Source organism: Myotis yumanensis, unplaced genomic scaffold (assembly GCF_028538775.1).
Source record: "Myotis yumanensis isolate MYYU_CA2020_CCGP unplaced genomic scaffold, mMyoYum1.0.hap1 SCAF_5, whole genome shotgun sequence".
Taxonomy (NCBI): domain Eukaryota; kingdom Metazoa; phylum Chordata; class Mammalia; order Chiroptera; family Vespertilionidae; genus Myotis; species Myotis yumanensis.
Genome location: NW_027223756.1, coordinates 61,644,511 through 61,660,376, shown reverse-complemented (window position 1 = coordinate 61,660,376; position 15,866 = coordinate 61,644,511). Strand labels below are relative to the sequence as shown.

General features: G+C 40.9%; 1 protein-coding gene across 9 annotated transcripts in view; it reads right to left on the bottom strand.

Annotated features, from left to right (window-relative positions):
* FSTL5 (follistatin like 5) overlaps positions 1 to 15,866 on the bottom strand; it is a 725,468-nt gene that overhangs the window by 185,422 nt on the left and 524,180 nt on the right. For all 9 annotated transcript variants that reach the window (XM_070415376.1, XM_070415375.1, XM_070415378.1 and 6 more), the window contains one exon: positions 115 to 281. In XM_070415376.1, coding sequence (XP_070271477.1) covers positions 115 to 281 — 167 coding nt within the window. The remainder of the gene's footprint in view (positions 1 to 114; positions 282 to 15,866) is intronic.

The window sequence follows — 15,866 nt, the reverse complement described above, 5'->3', positions numbered from 1 at the left end:
TAATTCTCTTCTACTCTGCACCCAATATTCATTAAGCTCTTTAGACTTCACAAAGTCTAGAGTATGTCACATGAAATATACAAATTAAAAAGCAATGTCTATGTATGTACTCACATTGATGTCTTCCAAATCTAAGTTATTTAGAATAATATTGTTCCTCTTCCAGATGATGGGAGGTCGCAGGGCTCCCTGAATTGCACAGCTCAGAACAGCACTTTGTCCCACAGTTGCCGCTGTAATGCTTAGTTTCTGATCTTCAGGCAGACTCAACTGGATAACCTCTATAAGGAGAAAGTGTCAGTAATGTTGATGAGCACATAGTTTTGTATACACTTTTTTTTTTTAAATACTAGCAATTAAGGCTTGTGGTGAAATGAAAAAAAGAGTAAATTTTTTCCAATAAAAGGTCAGAATGACATTTCAATTTAATTGATTGACAAGCATCCTCATGAGGGAAAGAACTATTAAACATGAAATGAATATCAGAAGTAGAGTTATAGTAAGTCTGGCAGTTGCACCCAAAAGAGAAATAAATTATTTAACTGCCAAAGCGACATGTAGTGTGTCATTAGCATTGAAATAAAAATGATATTGTTTATTCACTGATAGATTTATATTGTAGGTGAGGTGAGATCATTGCTGGCTGGCTTCAGAGAATACAGCCATAGCTGAATAGACAAAATACATCATTATGCTGGGAAACATAAATTGACTCAAAAAGAATAAGATTTATTTGCAAAGTTGAAGGTGGAAAAACTAAACTTCGCCAACCAAACAGCAATTAAGTGAAATTCTGATAGTTGTCTTTATCAGATAGTGTTGGTACATACTAATCTTTAAAATTTAAACCTAATTATAATATTTTAAAATAATCATTAAATACATTTCTTATAATAATTATGCTGAAGCAAAAATATAATTTATAATCTGGTTCTGGCTTTCCTTTTCTGTTTTCAGATAATCCTTACCAATTTTGGGAATTAATAACTCTGTCTTAGTCCATTATCCTGAGAGATGACTCGAATAATCCTACCAGTTTTCATCCAGGTGATAACTACCCTTTACTTTTTAACTGACCTTCACAGACACTCTCAGAGAAACACTAACCAAATGAATTTTATAAAATCTATATATATAAAAGCCAAGCGACCAGAACAGAAAGACTGGAATGACTGGTTGCTATGACACACACTGTGGGGGCCAACTGGTATAAATGGGGCCTCAATTGCCCCCCAACCTCCTGCGGCCACTCTCCCTGGCTGGCCCAGCCCTCAATTAGGCCCCCCACCCTAATCAGGGGTGCAGCCAGCTGGCCAACCACCCAAGGCCCCTCCCCCCTGCTGGCCTGGCCCCAATTGGGCCCCCATTGGCTGTGGGGCCAGCAGCCAACCTCCAGCATCCTTCCCCCCAGCCAGCCCCGCCCCTGATCAGCCTCCATGGGGTGGGCCGGCCGGACCCAACCTGTGCATGGATTCATGCACCGGGCCTCTAGTATCTATAAAATATTCAATGAATAGATCTTTAATTTGTTGGTACTATAACAAGTTAAAAATGGCACACATCTTTGTATCAGAAGGCCAGAATAATTCCCTACATGCACATGTTAGGTTAATGTTGTGATCTCAGTTGTCATGGAAAAGAATGAAACAAAATGGTTTCAGCTGTCTGTGGCAGCAAAAGCCAGACTCCTGAGACATGATCTGGTGCAAAAGAAAAGAGGATTTTTCAGGTGCCTGCACCTGAGAGAATGGTGGATTCCAGTTCCAAAGATTATCTCACCTTCCTGCTCAATCCCACCATCCCTATAGGGATAGGGAGGGGAGGGAGTTCTTCTATCCAATTACCCTGCTAGCTTTTTTTGTGCTCAGGCCCTATCCATTCATCTTTCTAGCCTTTGGCACACTCAGTGTCAGAACCTTCCCGAGTCATCCCTGGCACTTTCCAACTGTACGGTAACAGGATCACTGGCTGACACACTATTTTCTGGTGAAAATAAACAGAAATATATTGACTTTTATATGTGCTTATATAAATTCTAGTATCTAAATCTAAAAGCCAAGGTTATTTAAGTTATCATTGTTTTGTTTAGTCAAAGCATGTGGTAGGCAAACTTTTAAACCCTAAAAGAGACATCAGCCCAAATTTATCACTGAAAGAATGAAATGGGTAACAAGCATCTTGCTCAGTCATTTGTACTGTGAGTTTCATGTTCCCTCATGGCATTTATTCATAGTCACATTTTATTTCAGTGTTTTCTGAATGAGAATATAAGAAATATTTTCAATCTGCTTTCTTTAATACTCATTATGATATATATATATATATACATATATATATGTGTGTGTATATATATATATATATATATATATATATATATACCTAAGCGACCATTTGACTATTTGACCATTCAACTGGTACCTATGACATGCACTGGCCTGAGGGGATTGGGCATAAACCAGCAGTCTGACATCCCCTGAGGGGTCCTGGAATATGAGAGGGCGCAGGCCAGGCAGAGGGACCCCACTAGTGCACGAATCCATGCACTGGGCCTCTAGTATTTACATAAAATCACTAAAAGAAACTATATTTGACCAATTAAACATAGAAAAAATTGAAATTTGCAGACAGTGTTTCTTTTTAAAAAATAACTATTATAAATGATAGGGAGAGAGGATACTATAAAAGTAATAGCATTATGTAGAGTATCATATAAGAATTATTAATAATTTTCCAATAACATTCCTAAATTTTAGCTTCTGGTTCCTATTAAAATCATATAAGATATAATGGGACATCTGGTTCTAAAAACAGCATGCTGGCATTGGCTATTCTGACATTTAGAAATATAACTGCCATTAAGTCACCTTGGAATCTCTTCACTAACCTCCTCTATCTGGTATTAGGTCCCAGATCACTCGAACTGGGTGAGATTTTGGTAGTTACACATTACAGAGATAATATGAACATGTTAGAATAAATGCTGAGGTTTGGCATAACATTATATGGGACATCTTCCTAAAATATAATTTTTTTGAGAGGATGCATAATTTGAAATAACAATTACTATCCACCCAGGAATATTAGCATGTAAAACTTTTTATTTAATTTGGAGATTAAATTTTAAATTGATTTTAAGATTATCTCAGCAATATGTATTATTAAATAATGATAGGCATTTTGAAACTATTTAATATTTCTCTCCTGCATATTTCATGCTATGTTTCAACTCTTGCCTAATATATTACATAGAATTACATGTACAAATTCAATTATATTCACTTGTTACTTATCAAAATCAAGTGGTACTTTCCTTAAATAATTTAGTAGTAAGATTTATTTTCTCTATATAGCTATTGTGCTCACCTTTACTAATCTTTGTGATAGTTATTAACAAGTAAAGATCTCATCTCTCAAAATCACAAATGTTAAACATTTTTATCCTTAAATTCTAAATTTTATCAAAAATGCTTTAATGATGAATAAAAGACATAAAACATATCATATTTATGTTTTATAAATGGTTGTTATATCTAGAAATGCATTAATAACCTGAAACAATATCTGTGAATCAATCTATAAATTAATTTAAAACTGATTTTAAGAGCTACTGGTTGTCTCTGAGTATGTGTACATTTGGGTAATTGTAGTTTATTATAGAAATGTGAGTTCAAAGAAAAATAGTGAAAATAATCTTTTACCAATTATGAATAATTTATATTTTATAAATATACATGAATTATGGCATATTTTATTTTATAATAATCTACCCACAAACTCCTCATGCTAGTTATACGCAGACAACTGCTTTGCAACAACTAACATCAAGGATTTTAGCACCTGCTTCATTCCTTCAGCTCCAGTGATAATGCACATTTGAAAGTTTTTTAATCAAAATTATGCATTGTACAATATCAAAAGTAATCTGATGCCATGGTAAAAGGTAAAAACATATAGGCTAGGCATAACAAATAATACTGAGCATTTAAAAAAAATACTTCAGTACTACTTCCGGTATGTAAATTGTGCATCTGATCAGAGGCCGTTTCAAGTACTCAAGAAAATAGCTCAAGCTATGGTGTTTCTTCTGATCTCATGTTATGAATGAAGACTATTATTATTGTCATTTCCAGACCAGCTTTTTTCCTTTGATTACAACGAAAGCTAAGAACTTGTAAAATAGTTTCTCCCTGCAGGTCTCTTTCTCATTTTCACAAGTTGGCTTAGAGGAATATTAAGAGATTACTTTAAAGGAATAAAAAAATGTAAGTCTCCTCTGGCAGAACCTGAAGCCAAAGAGACAAGTATGAACACAACTTCAACCACAGCAGGTAAGTAGTAATAAAGAATTTTTCCAATAGCAACGAGGTAATAAGAATAGTAATAGGAATTTGGGTAAAAATAGTATGTGGCTTTAAAAAGGAACAGATTGGGAACAAAACATTATGAATATTTTTGACATACCAGTTTAAAAGAAGATAATTTTAGTAGCTTTACTTGAAAATAAATTATTTCAATATCATAAGAACATAATTTTTCATAAAAATAATTTTGTTCCTTTAAATACCTATACCTTTTCAACTTCTTAAATTCAGACTTATATTGAATATTTCATTTAATTCATTTAAATATGAGTCTCATATTATCTTATTGCCCTGATCATGCTTATGACTCTTATATGAATGAAGCCTAGAAAAAAAATTTTCCCACAATATTTTAAAATAACATTTATTTTCCCTTCTCTATTTCACTAAAAGAAATTACTAATTAAAAACAAATAATAATAAAATTATCAAGTCAGAAACACTTCACAAAAAAACACAGGAATCCTAAGTGGAATTAATTAGTTATTCTTATAATAAGAAATGACAATTACTCAAGGACAAGCTTCTTAACTAATTGGGCTATTCTGATATTATCTTTTTTGAAGAAGTAGTTGATTTCAAGATAAATGCTAATGCTTACCTAATTTAGAGAGGCCAAGATATACACTAACTTATTATGATAAAATGTCTAGAACTTTTGATACTAATTGGTTATCTATAAACTATTATATGCTTGCATTATAATTAAAATTATAAAATTTCAAGAATAAGAGTGAGAATGGAATTATTTGAAAGACATGAAAAGGACTTAGAATCACAAGCATAAATAAAAGAATTTAGCCATTAGACTAAAAAGGTCATTTCTTCCTATGTCATTAGTGAGATTTAAAAATATTGGGAAAATATATAAAATGGCTACCAAAAAAAAGATATTCTATAAAACAGTGAAGCAAAGGTTTTGTGCAAAAGTGGAATTTCATTTTTATTCTCTTTATAATTCTGTAACGACAATACAATATTATAGATATGACTGCATTTTGATAATACTTGAAGCAGTTTTACATGTTAACAATAGTGAGTTTCATTTTCTTTTTTTATGACTTTGGTATTTCTTCTGTGGTCTCATGAATATAGCACAATTATCATTCAACTTTTCTGCTCAATTTTATTTAATTTCCTTCTTTCAAATAATTATATACAATTGAATTTTAAGCTGAAATATGTGAAGAAGAAGTCTACTCACTCAGTGATATGTATGACATTAATAACTGGAAAATAATTCTTTTTTATGCAGAATAGTTTCCATTTGACACCTGACCTAACAAAATTGTCTCCAACAAAAAATTAGGTAGCTGTCCAAAGTAGTCAAGTTAATTTTAAGTATATGATTTGGAAAACTTCAAACGTGCATACAACTGGATGACTTAACATTAAAGGTGTATAGGTAGGAATAATAAGGCATTGATAGTTCAAGGTATAGTCTACCAAGATTAACATTTATTTACAAGTGAGTTGTTCCTTGTCAGGCTAGAGTAAAAGAGAATAAACGTCAGATTTACTGAGCACTTACTATTTTTCAAACATTGTTCTAAATATTTACTCCATTTATTCTTCAAAACCACCCTATTCAGTAAATGCTGTTGTGATCCTGAGTTTTTATTTTATTTCTGATGCTATTATGTTTAAAGATATATTGAAGCTTCAGCAGCCATCTTGCGATCAGAAAGGAACTTTCCTCAACATGCTAAGGATGGCTAATGCAAAGACAGAAGGAGTTCAGGTCCTTGATCATAATTGGCCAGAAGAGAAAAAAATATCTTGTCTTTGGACATCTTGCAAAGTAGTCATCTTGAAAAGATACATGCTACTGACAATGAAGTCTGAATAGCATAAAGGATAAAACCCAGATCCAAGACATGACTTTGATGTCTGCCTCAGTTTGACTTCCAATGCACACTATTTGGAAGATTTTGACAATTATTTAAACTTTATGACTCTTAATTTTTACATCTTTAAAATAAAAATGGCCCCTTTTAACAGTATTATGAAAATAATATATGACATTTTAAAATACTTATTACAGCCGAAACCGGTTTAGCTCAGTGGATAGAGCGTCGGCCTGTGGACTGAAGGGTCCCGGGTTCGATTCCAGGCAAGGGCACATACCTGGGTTGCTGGCACATCCCCAGTGGGAGATGTGCAGGAGGCAGCTGATCGATGTTTCTCTCTCATCGATGTTTCTAACTCTCTATCTCTCTCCCTTCCTCTCTGTAAAATAATCAATAAAATATATATAAAAAATAAAAATAAAAATAAAATACTTATTACAGAACCTGGCCTTTAGTAAATTCAGAATATGCTGCAGCTGTTAAGACTGACATAACTTGGTATGGGGATTGGGGGAATGAGAAGATATAAACCAAGAATTTATATACTTATATACATAGCCCATGGACACAGGTAATAGTGGGGTGAAGACCTGGGGGGGTGGTAGGGGCTGGGAGGAGGGGGTTTTAGGGGGTTAAAGTGAGAGAAATATGTAATACTAGCAACAATAAAAAATATATATTTAAAAAAACAGTAAAGAACTATTGAAGTATCTGTAGATTAAGATAGGCACCATTTCACCATGTTTAGGAATGAAACATTATGATCACTTTGAGAAAGGCACTGTTTATGTAAAATCATATTGGTTTTATTTTCATAGATATTACTTAAGCTGAGAGGAAAAACCCAGGCTCATGGCTCATAAGGCAGCTTATGCTCTACTTTGGCTCTACTCTTGCACGTAGAGTGCATGTCCTTGAGGTTGTACTTAAATATATGCATATATATATATATATATATATATATGCCTAAGCAACTGTTATGACTGAACGACTGGTCACTAGGACGCACACTGACCACCAGGGCCAGACGCTCAATGCAGGAGCTGCCCCCTGATCGTCAGTGCACTCCCATAGCCAACCTCCCGCGGCCGGCAGCCGGCCAACCTCCCGGGCTGGCTGGGCTGAAGGACCCCACCCATGCACAAATTTGTGCACCAGGCCTCTAGTGAAAAAATAAAAGACTATGGAACATAGCGATAATCAGTCTTCCACTTAAAAATTATAGAAAATACCAAGAAAATATTGAAATAATCAAGGGTCTTTTTCATGTCTGAATTATTGGTATAAATACCATATATGATTTGAGAAAGTGGGATATTATACTCTAACTACCTGAATTACTAAATACATAAAATACTGAATTAACTTACTATCTACACTAATAAAAGAGAAACATGGTAATTGGCGTACGACCGCTACCCTTTTCATTGGCTAATCAGTGAGTATATGCAAATTAACTGTCAGCCAAGATGGCGGCCGGCAGCCAGGCAGCTGGAAGCGAACATGAGGCTTGCTTGCTGTGGACTCCAACGTTTCCCGCCTGCCTTGCCGGCCTCTGAGCCGGCAGTTTGAAACATTCTAACAAATATAGAAGCTAAACAAACGGCTGGGATCTCAGAGCTGAAGCTATACATTGTTTCGATTATAGAACGGCAAACAAACCAGCAGCGGCAGCCTCAGAGCTAGAGCCAGAGCTAAAGCTGGCCCAGAAGAAAAAAAAAAAGAAAAAAAGGAGCGGTTGGGAGCTTCAGTTAATCACCAGCCTTAAGGCAGCCCTCAGCCCCTCACCCAGACTGGCCAGGCACCCCAGTGGGGACCCCCACCCTGAAGGGTGTGTGACCAGCTGCAAACAGCCATCATCCCCTCATCCAGGCTGGCCAGGCACCCCAGTGGGGACCCCCACCCTAATCCAGGAGGCCCTTTAGGGCAAACCAGCCGGCCCCCAGGCCTCTATTTTATATAGTAAAAGGGTAATATGCCTCCCAGCACCGGGATCAGTGGAGCAGCGAGGCTCCCGGCACCGGGATCAGTGTGACAGAGGGCAGCGCCCAAACCCCCTGATCGCCCTGCGGCTCCGTGTGTGACAGGGGGCGGAGCCACAACCTCCCTATCCACCCTGCTCTGTTTGTGACAGGGGAAGGCGCCCCAACCCCCTGATCAGCCCTGCTCTGTGCCTGGTAGGGGGGAGGTCCCCAACCCCCTGATTGCCCTGCGGCTCTGTGTGTGACAGGGTGCGGCGCCCCAACCCCCTGATTGGCCCTGCTCTGTGGGTGATAGAGGGTGGCGCCCCAACCCCCCTCCACGGGCCTTGCTCTGTGTGTGACAGGGTAGAGCCATAACCTCCCCATTGGCCCTGCCCTGAGTGTGACAGGGTGCAGCACCCCAACCCCCTGATCTGCCCTGCTCTGTGTGTGACAGGGGGCGGTGCTCCAGCTCCCCTATCGGCCCTACTCTGTGAGTGACGGGGGGAGCTCCCAACCCCCTGATCGACCCTGCTCTGTGCGTGACAGGGTACGGAGCCCCAACCCCCCTGATTGGCCCTGCTCTGTGCGTGACAGGGGATGGCGCTGCAACCTCCCCATCGACCCTGCCTTGAGTGTGACAGGGGGCGGTGCCCCAACCCCCCAATCGGCCCTACCCTGAGCGTGACTGAGGGTGGCATCGCAACCTCCCAATCCGCCCTGCTCTGTGCATGACGGGGTGGCGCCCCAACTCCCCAATCGGCCCTGCTCTGAGCCTGACCAGGGGCTGCACCTAGGGATTGGGCCTGCCCTCTGCCACCCGGGAGCAGGCCTAAGCCAGCAGGTCGTTATCTTCCAAGGGGTCCCAGACTGCGCGAGGGCACAGGCCGGGCTGGGGGACCCGCCCCCACCCCCCCAGTGCACAAATTTTTGTGCACCGGGCCTCTAGTATTTAATAATTTTTAAAAGATTTAAGTAAACTAAGAAGAGAAATTGCATAGACATATGAAGGAGAGAATCTAACATGTAGAGTTTGCTGTGTATCCTCATTTGTCTGTCAGGGTAAAGCAATCAGCTAATCAATACCCATTCCTGTATGTTAACAGTGTGCTCAGTGGTGTGTTAAAAAGCTATTAGAGAAAAAAGGAAAGAATGTTAGCCTTCAACTTATTCCTTCAACTATCTCTAGGAAACCCCAGGATGTTAATGTTGGAGTCAATCAAATGACATGTTATTTGCTCTTTCTTTAATAAATTGATTTTTTTCACTATTTTTAAGATTACTGTCAGTCACACAGAGCTCAATGAATGAACTCTTCCCTGCATTCAGTGTAATAGTACCTGAGCCTTTCAGACTGAAAAAACAACAACGAAACACTTTAGCATTGTTTGCCTAAATAAAACAATGCAGATAAAAGAGATTGCTACTTGCGTTAACATGCTGCTATTTCTGATAAAACTGAAACTAGGTTCCAGAGCATTTGCCTTCACTATGAAGTTTTCCAGTTAAAGATTCTTTAATATGTTACAGCAAATAGATGTGAAAGATGGGGAGTTGGTCACTTGTAGTTGGACATTTTGGCAGCTCTTCACAGTGTCTGATGAAGCGATCTCAGCTATGCAAATCCAGAAACAAATTTAACAATTCATCCAGAATTAATTAGGCTATTGGGGATTTACTGAACTAATAAAAATCACAGAATATCTTTGTTCAGAGTGGAATAACAATTTATTCATTTACATTTGGGAAGACATCAGGTTTAGTCAGTGCTGAGCCTGGGAATCTCTCTTTGAATGCACAGGTCAACAGCTTCTCAAGATTGATGAACAGAAAGTTACAAAAAAGAGTCTGCTATTCTCAAGCCAGTCAAGCTCTAATCAGCTAATGAATTGCCCTTTTCAACTCTAAAGACATTTCTGTCTACAGAGCCTTTCTTTTTCTTGTCACTTCCAAGTTTATTGACAAATTCTTAATTCTTCTTAGTTCTTGCCTCCTTTTTCCTTTTTCTTTTTTTTTTTTTTTCACAACATGCACATCACCCAAAGGTTTGCAAGTAGAGCATTAACTTAGGTAGGCTGTAAAGGAGTTGAGTATATTAGCGTTTTATTCATGTTAGCAGATGTTACCATAGTCCTGGGCTTGGCAAACTATGCAGATGGGCCAAATCCAGCCCACCATCACATGTTTTTGCATATAAAGTTGTATTGAAACTCAGCTATACCCATTCATTATTTATGGTATCATCTAGGCTGCTTTCAGCTATATACTCATACACTACAAACCAATATTTTGGTCAATGATGGGCTGAATAAATGTTATGGGCCATAAGATTATACTGTATAACCTAGGTGTGGGGCATGCTATACCATCTAGGTTTGTGTGAGTGCCTTCTATGAAGTTCACACAACAATGAAATCACCTAAGGACAAATTTCTCAGAACTCTCTTCATTGTTAAGCCATACGTTAAGGCAGACTTGACTAGTTGATACAGAAAATTTGTGTCATGCAGAAACTAAAATATTTGCTCTCTGGCCCTTTACAGAAAGTTGCCTAGTCCTTGAGAAACTACCTTGCTGTTTCTACATTCCTTGCATATGCTATAGTAATTTAAATGTGATCTATTGGATTATGCTCATTGTCTAGGTTCAGAACACTAAGCATAAGATAATTTGCATATAGAATACATGAAAACTGCTCCCATTTATATATGTACTAGAGGCCTGTTGCACAAAATTTGTGCATGGGAGGGGTCCCTCAGCCCAGCCTGCATCCTTTCCAATCTGGGACCCCTTGGGTGATGTCCGACTGCTGGTTTAACCAGCAGTTGTTCATCCCTCTGGCAATCTGGGACCGCTGGCTCCTAACCACTCACTTGCCTGCCTGCCTGATTGCCCCTAACCACCTCTGCCTGCCAGCCTGATTGCCCCTAACTGCTCTCCCCTGCCAGCCTGATCCCCCTAACCGTTCTCCCCTGCCAGCTGGTCGCCCCTAACTGCTCTCCCCTGACGACCTGATCACCCCTAACTACCCCCAGCATTGGCCCTTGCCACCATGGCTTCGTCCAGAAGGACATCTGGAAGATGTCCAATCTATCTGGTAAAATTAGCATTTTATTAGTATAGATGAGTTTGTAAGCAAGCAATGCATTTTTTATCTTCTTTGAGAGGTATGTAAATGATAAATATACGTTTTTATAATAACTATGACAGTTGCTACTTCTAGAGTCCAGGGCAAATTGTGAAGAGTTAAATATGTCCTGTCCAAATGCAATTTATTACTCCCTGATAGTAGCATCCCATGGGGGTCTATCTTATCCAAGTTTATCATGTAGAACAATGATCATTCTTTCTCTTTCTAACATCCAATAAAAATACTAATTCCCATGACACATTTCTCAGCCAGTAGGGAAGCAATCAGATGATCCCTTGTAAATTTTTTCACAGTGCTAATCTGTGAACAAGCTTGATTTCCAAGAAAGTGTTTACATTTTAGTAGGCAACATTTTAATTCAAATGTGTCTTTAACCACCAAATGCTTTGGAGAAGAAATGCTCTGGAGAAGGAAAATTTTCCAAGTAGTTCATGTCAACCGTGCTACCTCCTTCTCTAGGAAATCAGAGGGACCAGGATCTGACCAAGGCAGGTTTGTTTCCTTCCCTTTGACTAAACTTTAGGCAAAACCTACCCAGATTGTTAACCTCTGATCACCCCTGTTTTAGAACATTTATTTTAGGAAATTTGCAAACTTTGTAAAAACTTCATATATCCTTTTGAGATGTAAATCTTCTTGTCAGTTTTACAACCTCAGAAGGTCTTTCTCAACGACCTTTGAAATATGGTCATTAAGTAAGACAGTGTCCCTACACCAGTCTCCAGGAGAGTGCCGGAGCCTAAATCTGGTAAGCACCAATTAACAGACACCTGTGGTCTAATCAAGTTGATTAACTTCACCTCCACCCTTTTGTCCTTCAGAATTTTCCACTTGTTCATTCCAGAGCTTGATATCTGCTACCCTTTGTTTCAGGGGAGTTGAGTTCAGTCTCTCTCCCTATTTCAAAAGTCTTAACTCCTGTATTGAAAGCATTGGATAAACTCTTCCTTGCCTTTATAACTTCTCTGGTGCAGTGTTTCATTGACAATCAGAAATTAGGTTTTCTTTTCTGAAAAATCATCAATATTTGCTTATCTTAATTTCCTCTCATTTACACTTAAGACACAGGGAGTTTACAAAGTATTAATGAGAGGACAAGTAAGATATCTAATCTAATAAAAGAGAAACATGCAAATCGACTGTACCTCTGCTATACCCACAAGCCACACCCACCAGCCAATCAGAGTGACTATATGCAAATTAACCCAACCAAGATGGTGGCCAGCAGCCACGGAGCTGGAGCAAGCAGGAGGCTTGGTTGCCCCGGTGATGGAGGAAGCCAAGCTTCCCGCCTGCCCTGGCCGGCTGTGGCCTCCGCTCAAGGCAACAAATTTTCAATTCTAGAAGACAAATAAATCCCAGATATCTGCTTCCAGTCTGTGGCCATGGCCAGCCTGAAAACTTCCTTCAGCCCCTCACCCAGGCTGGCCAGGCACCCCAGCGGGACCTCCACCCTGAAGGGGGTGTCCCCAGCCTGAAAACAGCCCTCAGCCCTTCACCCAGGCTGGCCACACCCCCATGGTGTGAGGGTCCCCACTGGGGGGCTTGGCCAGCCTGCAAACAGCCATCAGCCCTTCACCCAGGCTGGCCAGGCACCCCAGTTAGGACCCGCACCCTGAAGGGGGGTGTGGCCAGCCTGAAAATGGCCCTCAGCCCCTCACTCAGGCTGGCCAGGCACCCCAGCAGGACCCACACCCTTATCCAGGACACGCTTCAGGGCAAACCAGCTGGCCCCCACCCATGCACCAGGCCTCTATCCTGTATAATAAAAGGGTAATATGCAAATTGACCCTAAAAACAGAACAACTGGGAATGACTGGTCACTATGACACACGCTGACCACCAGGGGGCAGATGCTCAATGCAGGAGCTGCCCGGTGGTGGTCAGTGTGCTCCTACAGGGGGAGCTCTGCTCAGCCACAAGCCAGGCTGATGGCTGCCAGCACAGCAGTGATGGCGGGAGCCTCTCCCGCCTCCTCAGCAGCACTAAGGATGTTCAACTGCAGCTTAGGCCTGCTCTCCACTGGCAAGTGGACATCCCCTGAGGGCTCCTGGGCTGCCAGAGGGATGTCTGACTGCCAGCTTAGGCCCGTTCCCTTGGGGAGCGGGCCTAAGCCAGCAGGGGAACATCCCCGAGGCGTCCCAGGCTGTGAGAGGGCACAGGCCGGGCTGAGGGACAAGTGCACAAATTTTTGTGCACCGGGCCTCTAATATCTACACTAATAAAAGAGAAACATGGTAATTAGCGTACGACCGCTACCCTTTTCATTGGCTAATCAGTGAGTATATGCAAATTAACTGTCAGCCAAGATGGCGGCTGGCAGCCAGGCAGCTGGAAGCGAACATGAGGCTTGCTTGCTGCAGTGAAGGAGGACTCCAACGTTCCCCGCCTGCGCTGCTGGCCTCTGAGCTGCAACTCTAAGAAACTTTGTAACAAATATAGAAGCTAAACAAAACCCCGGGATCTCAGAGCTGGAGTTATACATTGTTTCGATTATAGAACGGCAAACAAACCAGTGGAAGCCTCAGAGCTAGAGCCAGAGCTAAAGCTGGCCCAGAATAAAATAAAAAAAAGAGAAAAAAAAAGGAGTGGTTGGGAGCTTCAGTCAACAACCACCAGCCTGAAAGCAGCCCTCAGCCCCTCACCCAGACTGGCCAGGCACCCCAGTAGGGACCCCCACCCTGAAGGGTGTGTGACCAGCTGCAAACAGCCATCATCCCCTCATCCAGGCTGGCCAGGCACCCCAGTGGGGACCCCCACCCTGATCCAGGACACCCTTCAGGGCAAACCAGCTGGCCCCCAGGCCTCTATCCTATATAGTAAAAGGGTAATATGCCTCCCAGCACTGGGATCAGCGTGACAGGGGGCAGCACCCAAACCCCCTGATCGCCTTGCAGCTCTGTGTGTGACAGGGTGCGGCGCCCCCCCACCCCCACAGGCCCTGCTCTGTGTGTGACAGGGGGCGGTGCCCTAACTCCCCTATCGGCCCTACTCTGTGAGTTACAGGGGGTTGCTCCTCAACCCCCTAATAGGCCCTGCTCTGTGCGTGACAGGGGGGAGCTCCCCAACCCCCTGATTGGCCCTGCTCTGTGCATGACAGGGGGCAGCGCCCAACCCCCCTGATGGGCCCTGCTCTGTGTGTGATGGGGTGGCGCCGCAACTTCCCCATCGACCCTGCCTTGAGTATGACAGGGGCCGGTGCCCCAACCTTCCAATCAGCCCTACCCTGAGCGTGACTGAGGGTGGCATCGCAACCTCCCAATCCGCCCTGCTCTGTGCATGACGGGGGTGGCGCCCCAACTCCCCAATCAGCCCTGCTCTGAGCCTGACCAGGGGCTGTACCTAGGGATTGGGCCTTCCCTATGCCACCCAGTAGCAGGCCTAAGCCAGCAGGTTGTTATCTCCCGAGGGGTCCCAGACTGTGAGAGGGCACAGGCCGGGTTGAGGGACCCCCCCTTCCCCCTGAGTGCACAAATTTTTGTGTACTGGGCCTCTAGTATATATATATAACTTGTCCTCTCATTAATACTTTGTAAACTGGTATAGAGTTGAAGGATTAAAAAAAAAAAAAAAGATTGTCCTGATTTATTATCACTTCTCCCAAAACAAAAAAGCCTACATTTAAGGATTTATACAATCCTATGATTGCTCAAACAATGATGGGGTTTATATCACTTAGAAAGCTAGGATTGCATCTTCTCTGCATATGATATAGTTTTAATTACTTTAAAATGTGCTTCTCTTAGGATTTCCAGGCATAATTTTAAACAATATCACTACCTTGAAACTACAGGTCTTTAGAAATCCTATTTAAATACTGTATAATTGGAAGCTCTGGCAAACCAAATGCTATCTAAACGCCTAAAAATTCAGATTTAGGGTCATTTATCATCAGAACAACAACAAAAAAGATATGAACAATTATACACTTAACAAAGTGAGTGTGAATAGAAGCTCTGTACAAAGATCACTAAAATTAAATTAATGTACTAGACTTAAATTGCACATATTGAAAATACATTTATATAAATTAGACCTGGCATGGCTTTAATTTAAATTCTATAAGTATAGGTCTCAGATTTGCTAAAGCATATCTGCTTATTTGAGAAAAGGGATCCAGTACAGCAAATATCAGAATCCACATTTTGTGGCTTTTTTTTTTTTTTTACATATACAAATTTCAGTCTTTTATACCAATTCAATATTTGTAGTAAGTTTCTTGAATTTGTGGAGATTCTCCTTAGGCACCCTATTTTTTTTATCTTGCTCATTTGTGGAAATTTTTGAACAGCATTAACTTAAAAAATTAAATGCATTATTTTTTAATAATGTTACGGCAAAGTAACCAGAGATGGGAAAACAGACCACCAAGCAATCAGGACATGCAAAAATTCAACTTTATTCCAGAAGCAGCGCTGCTGGCGCAGGGGAATCGGCTCCCAAAGCTGAGCAAAATGTATCCTGCTGAACCCAGTTATATATATCCCCAGATTCTGTTTCTTGCTTCTGGGTCTATGTGGGGGTTTTTCTAAAAGTTATTTTG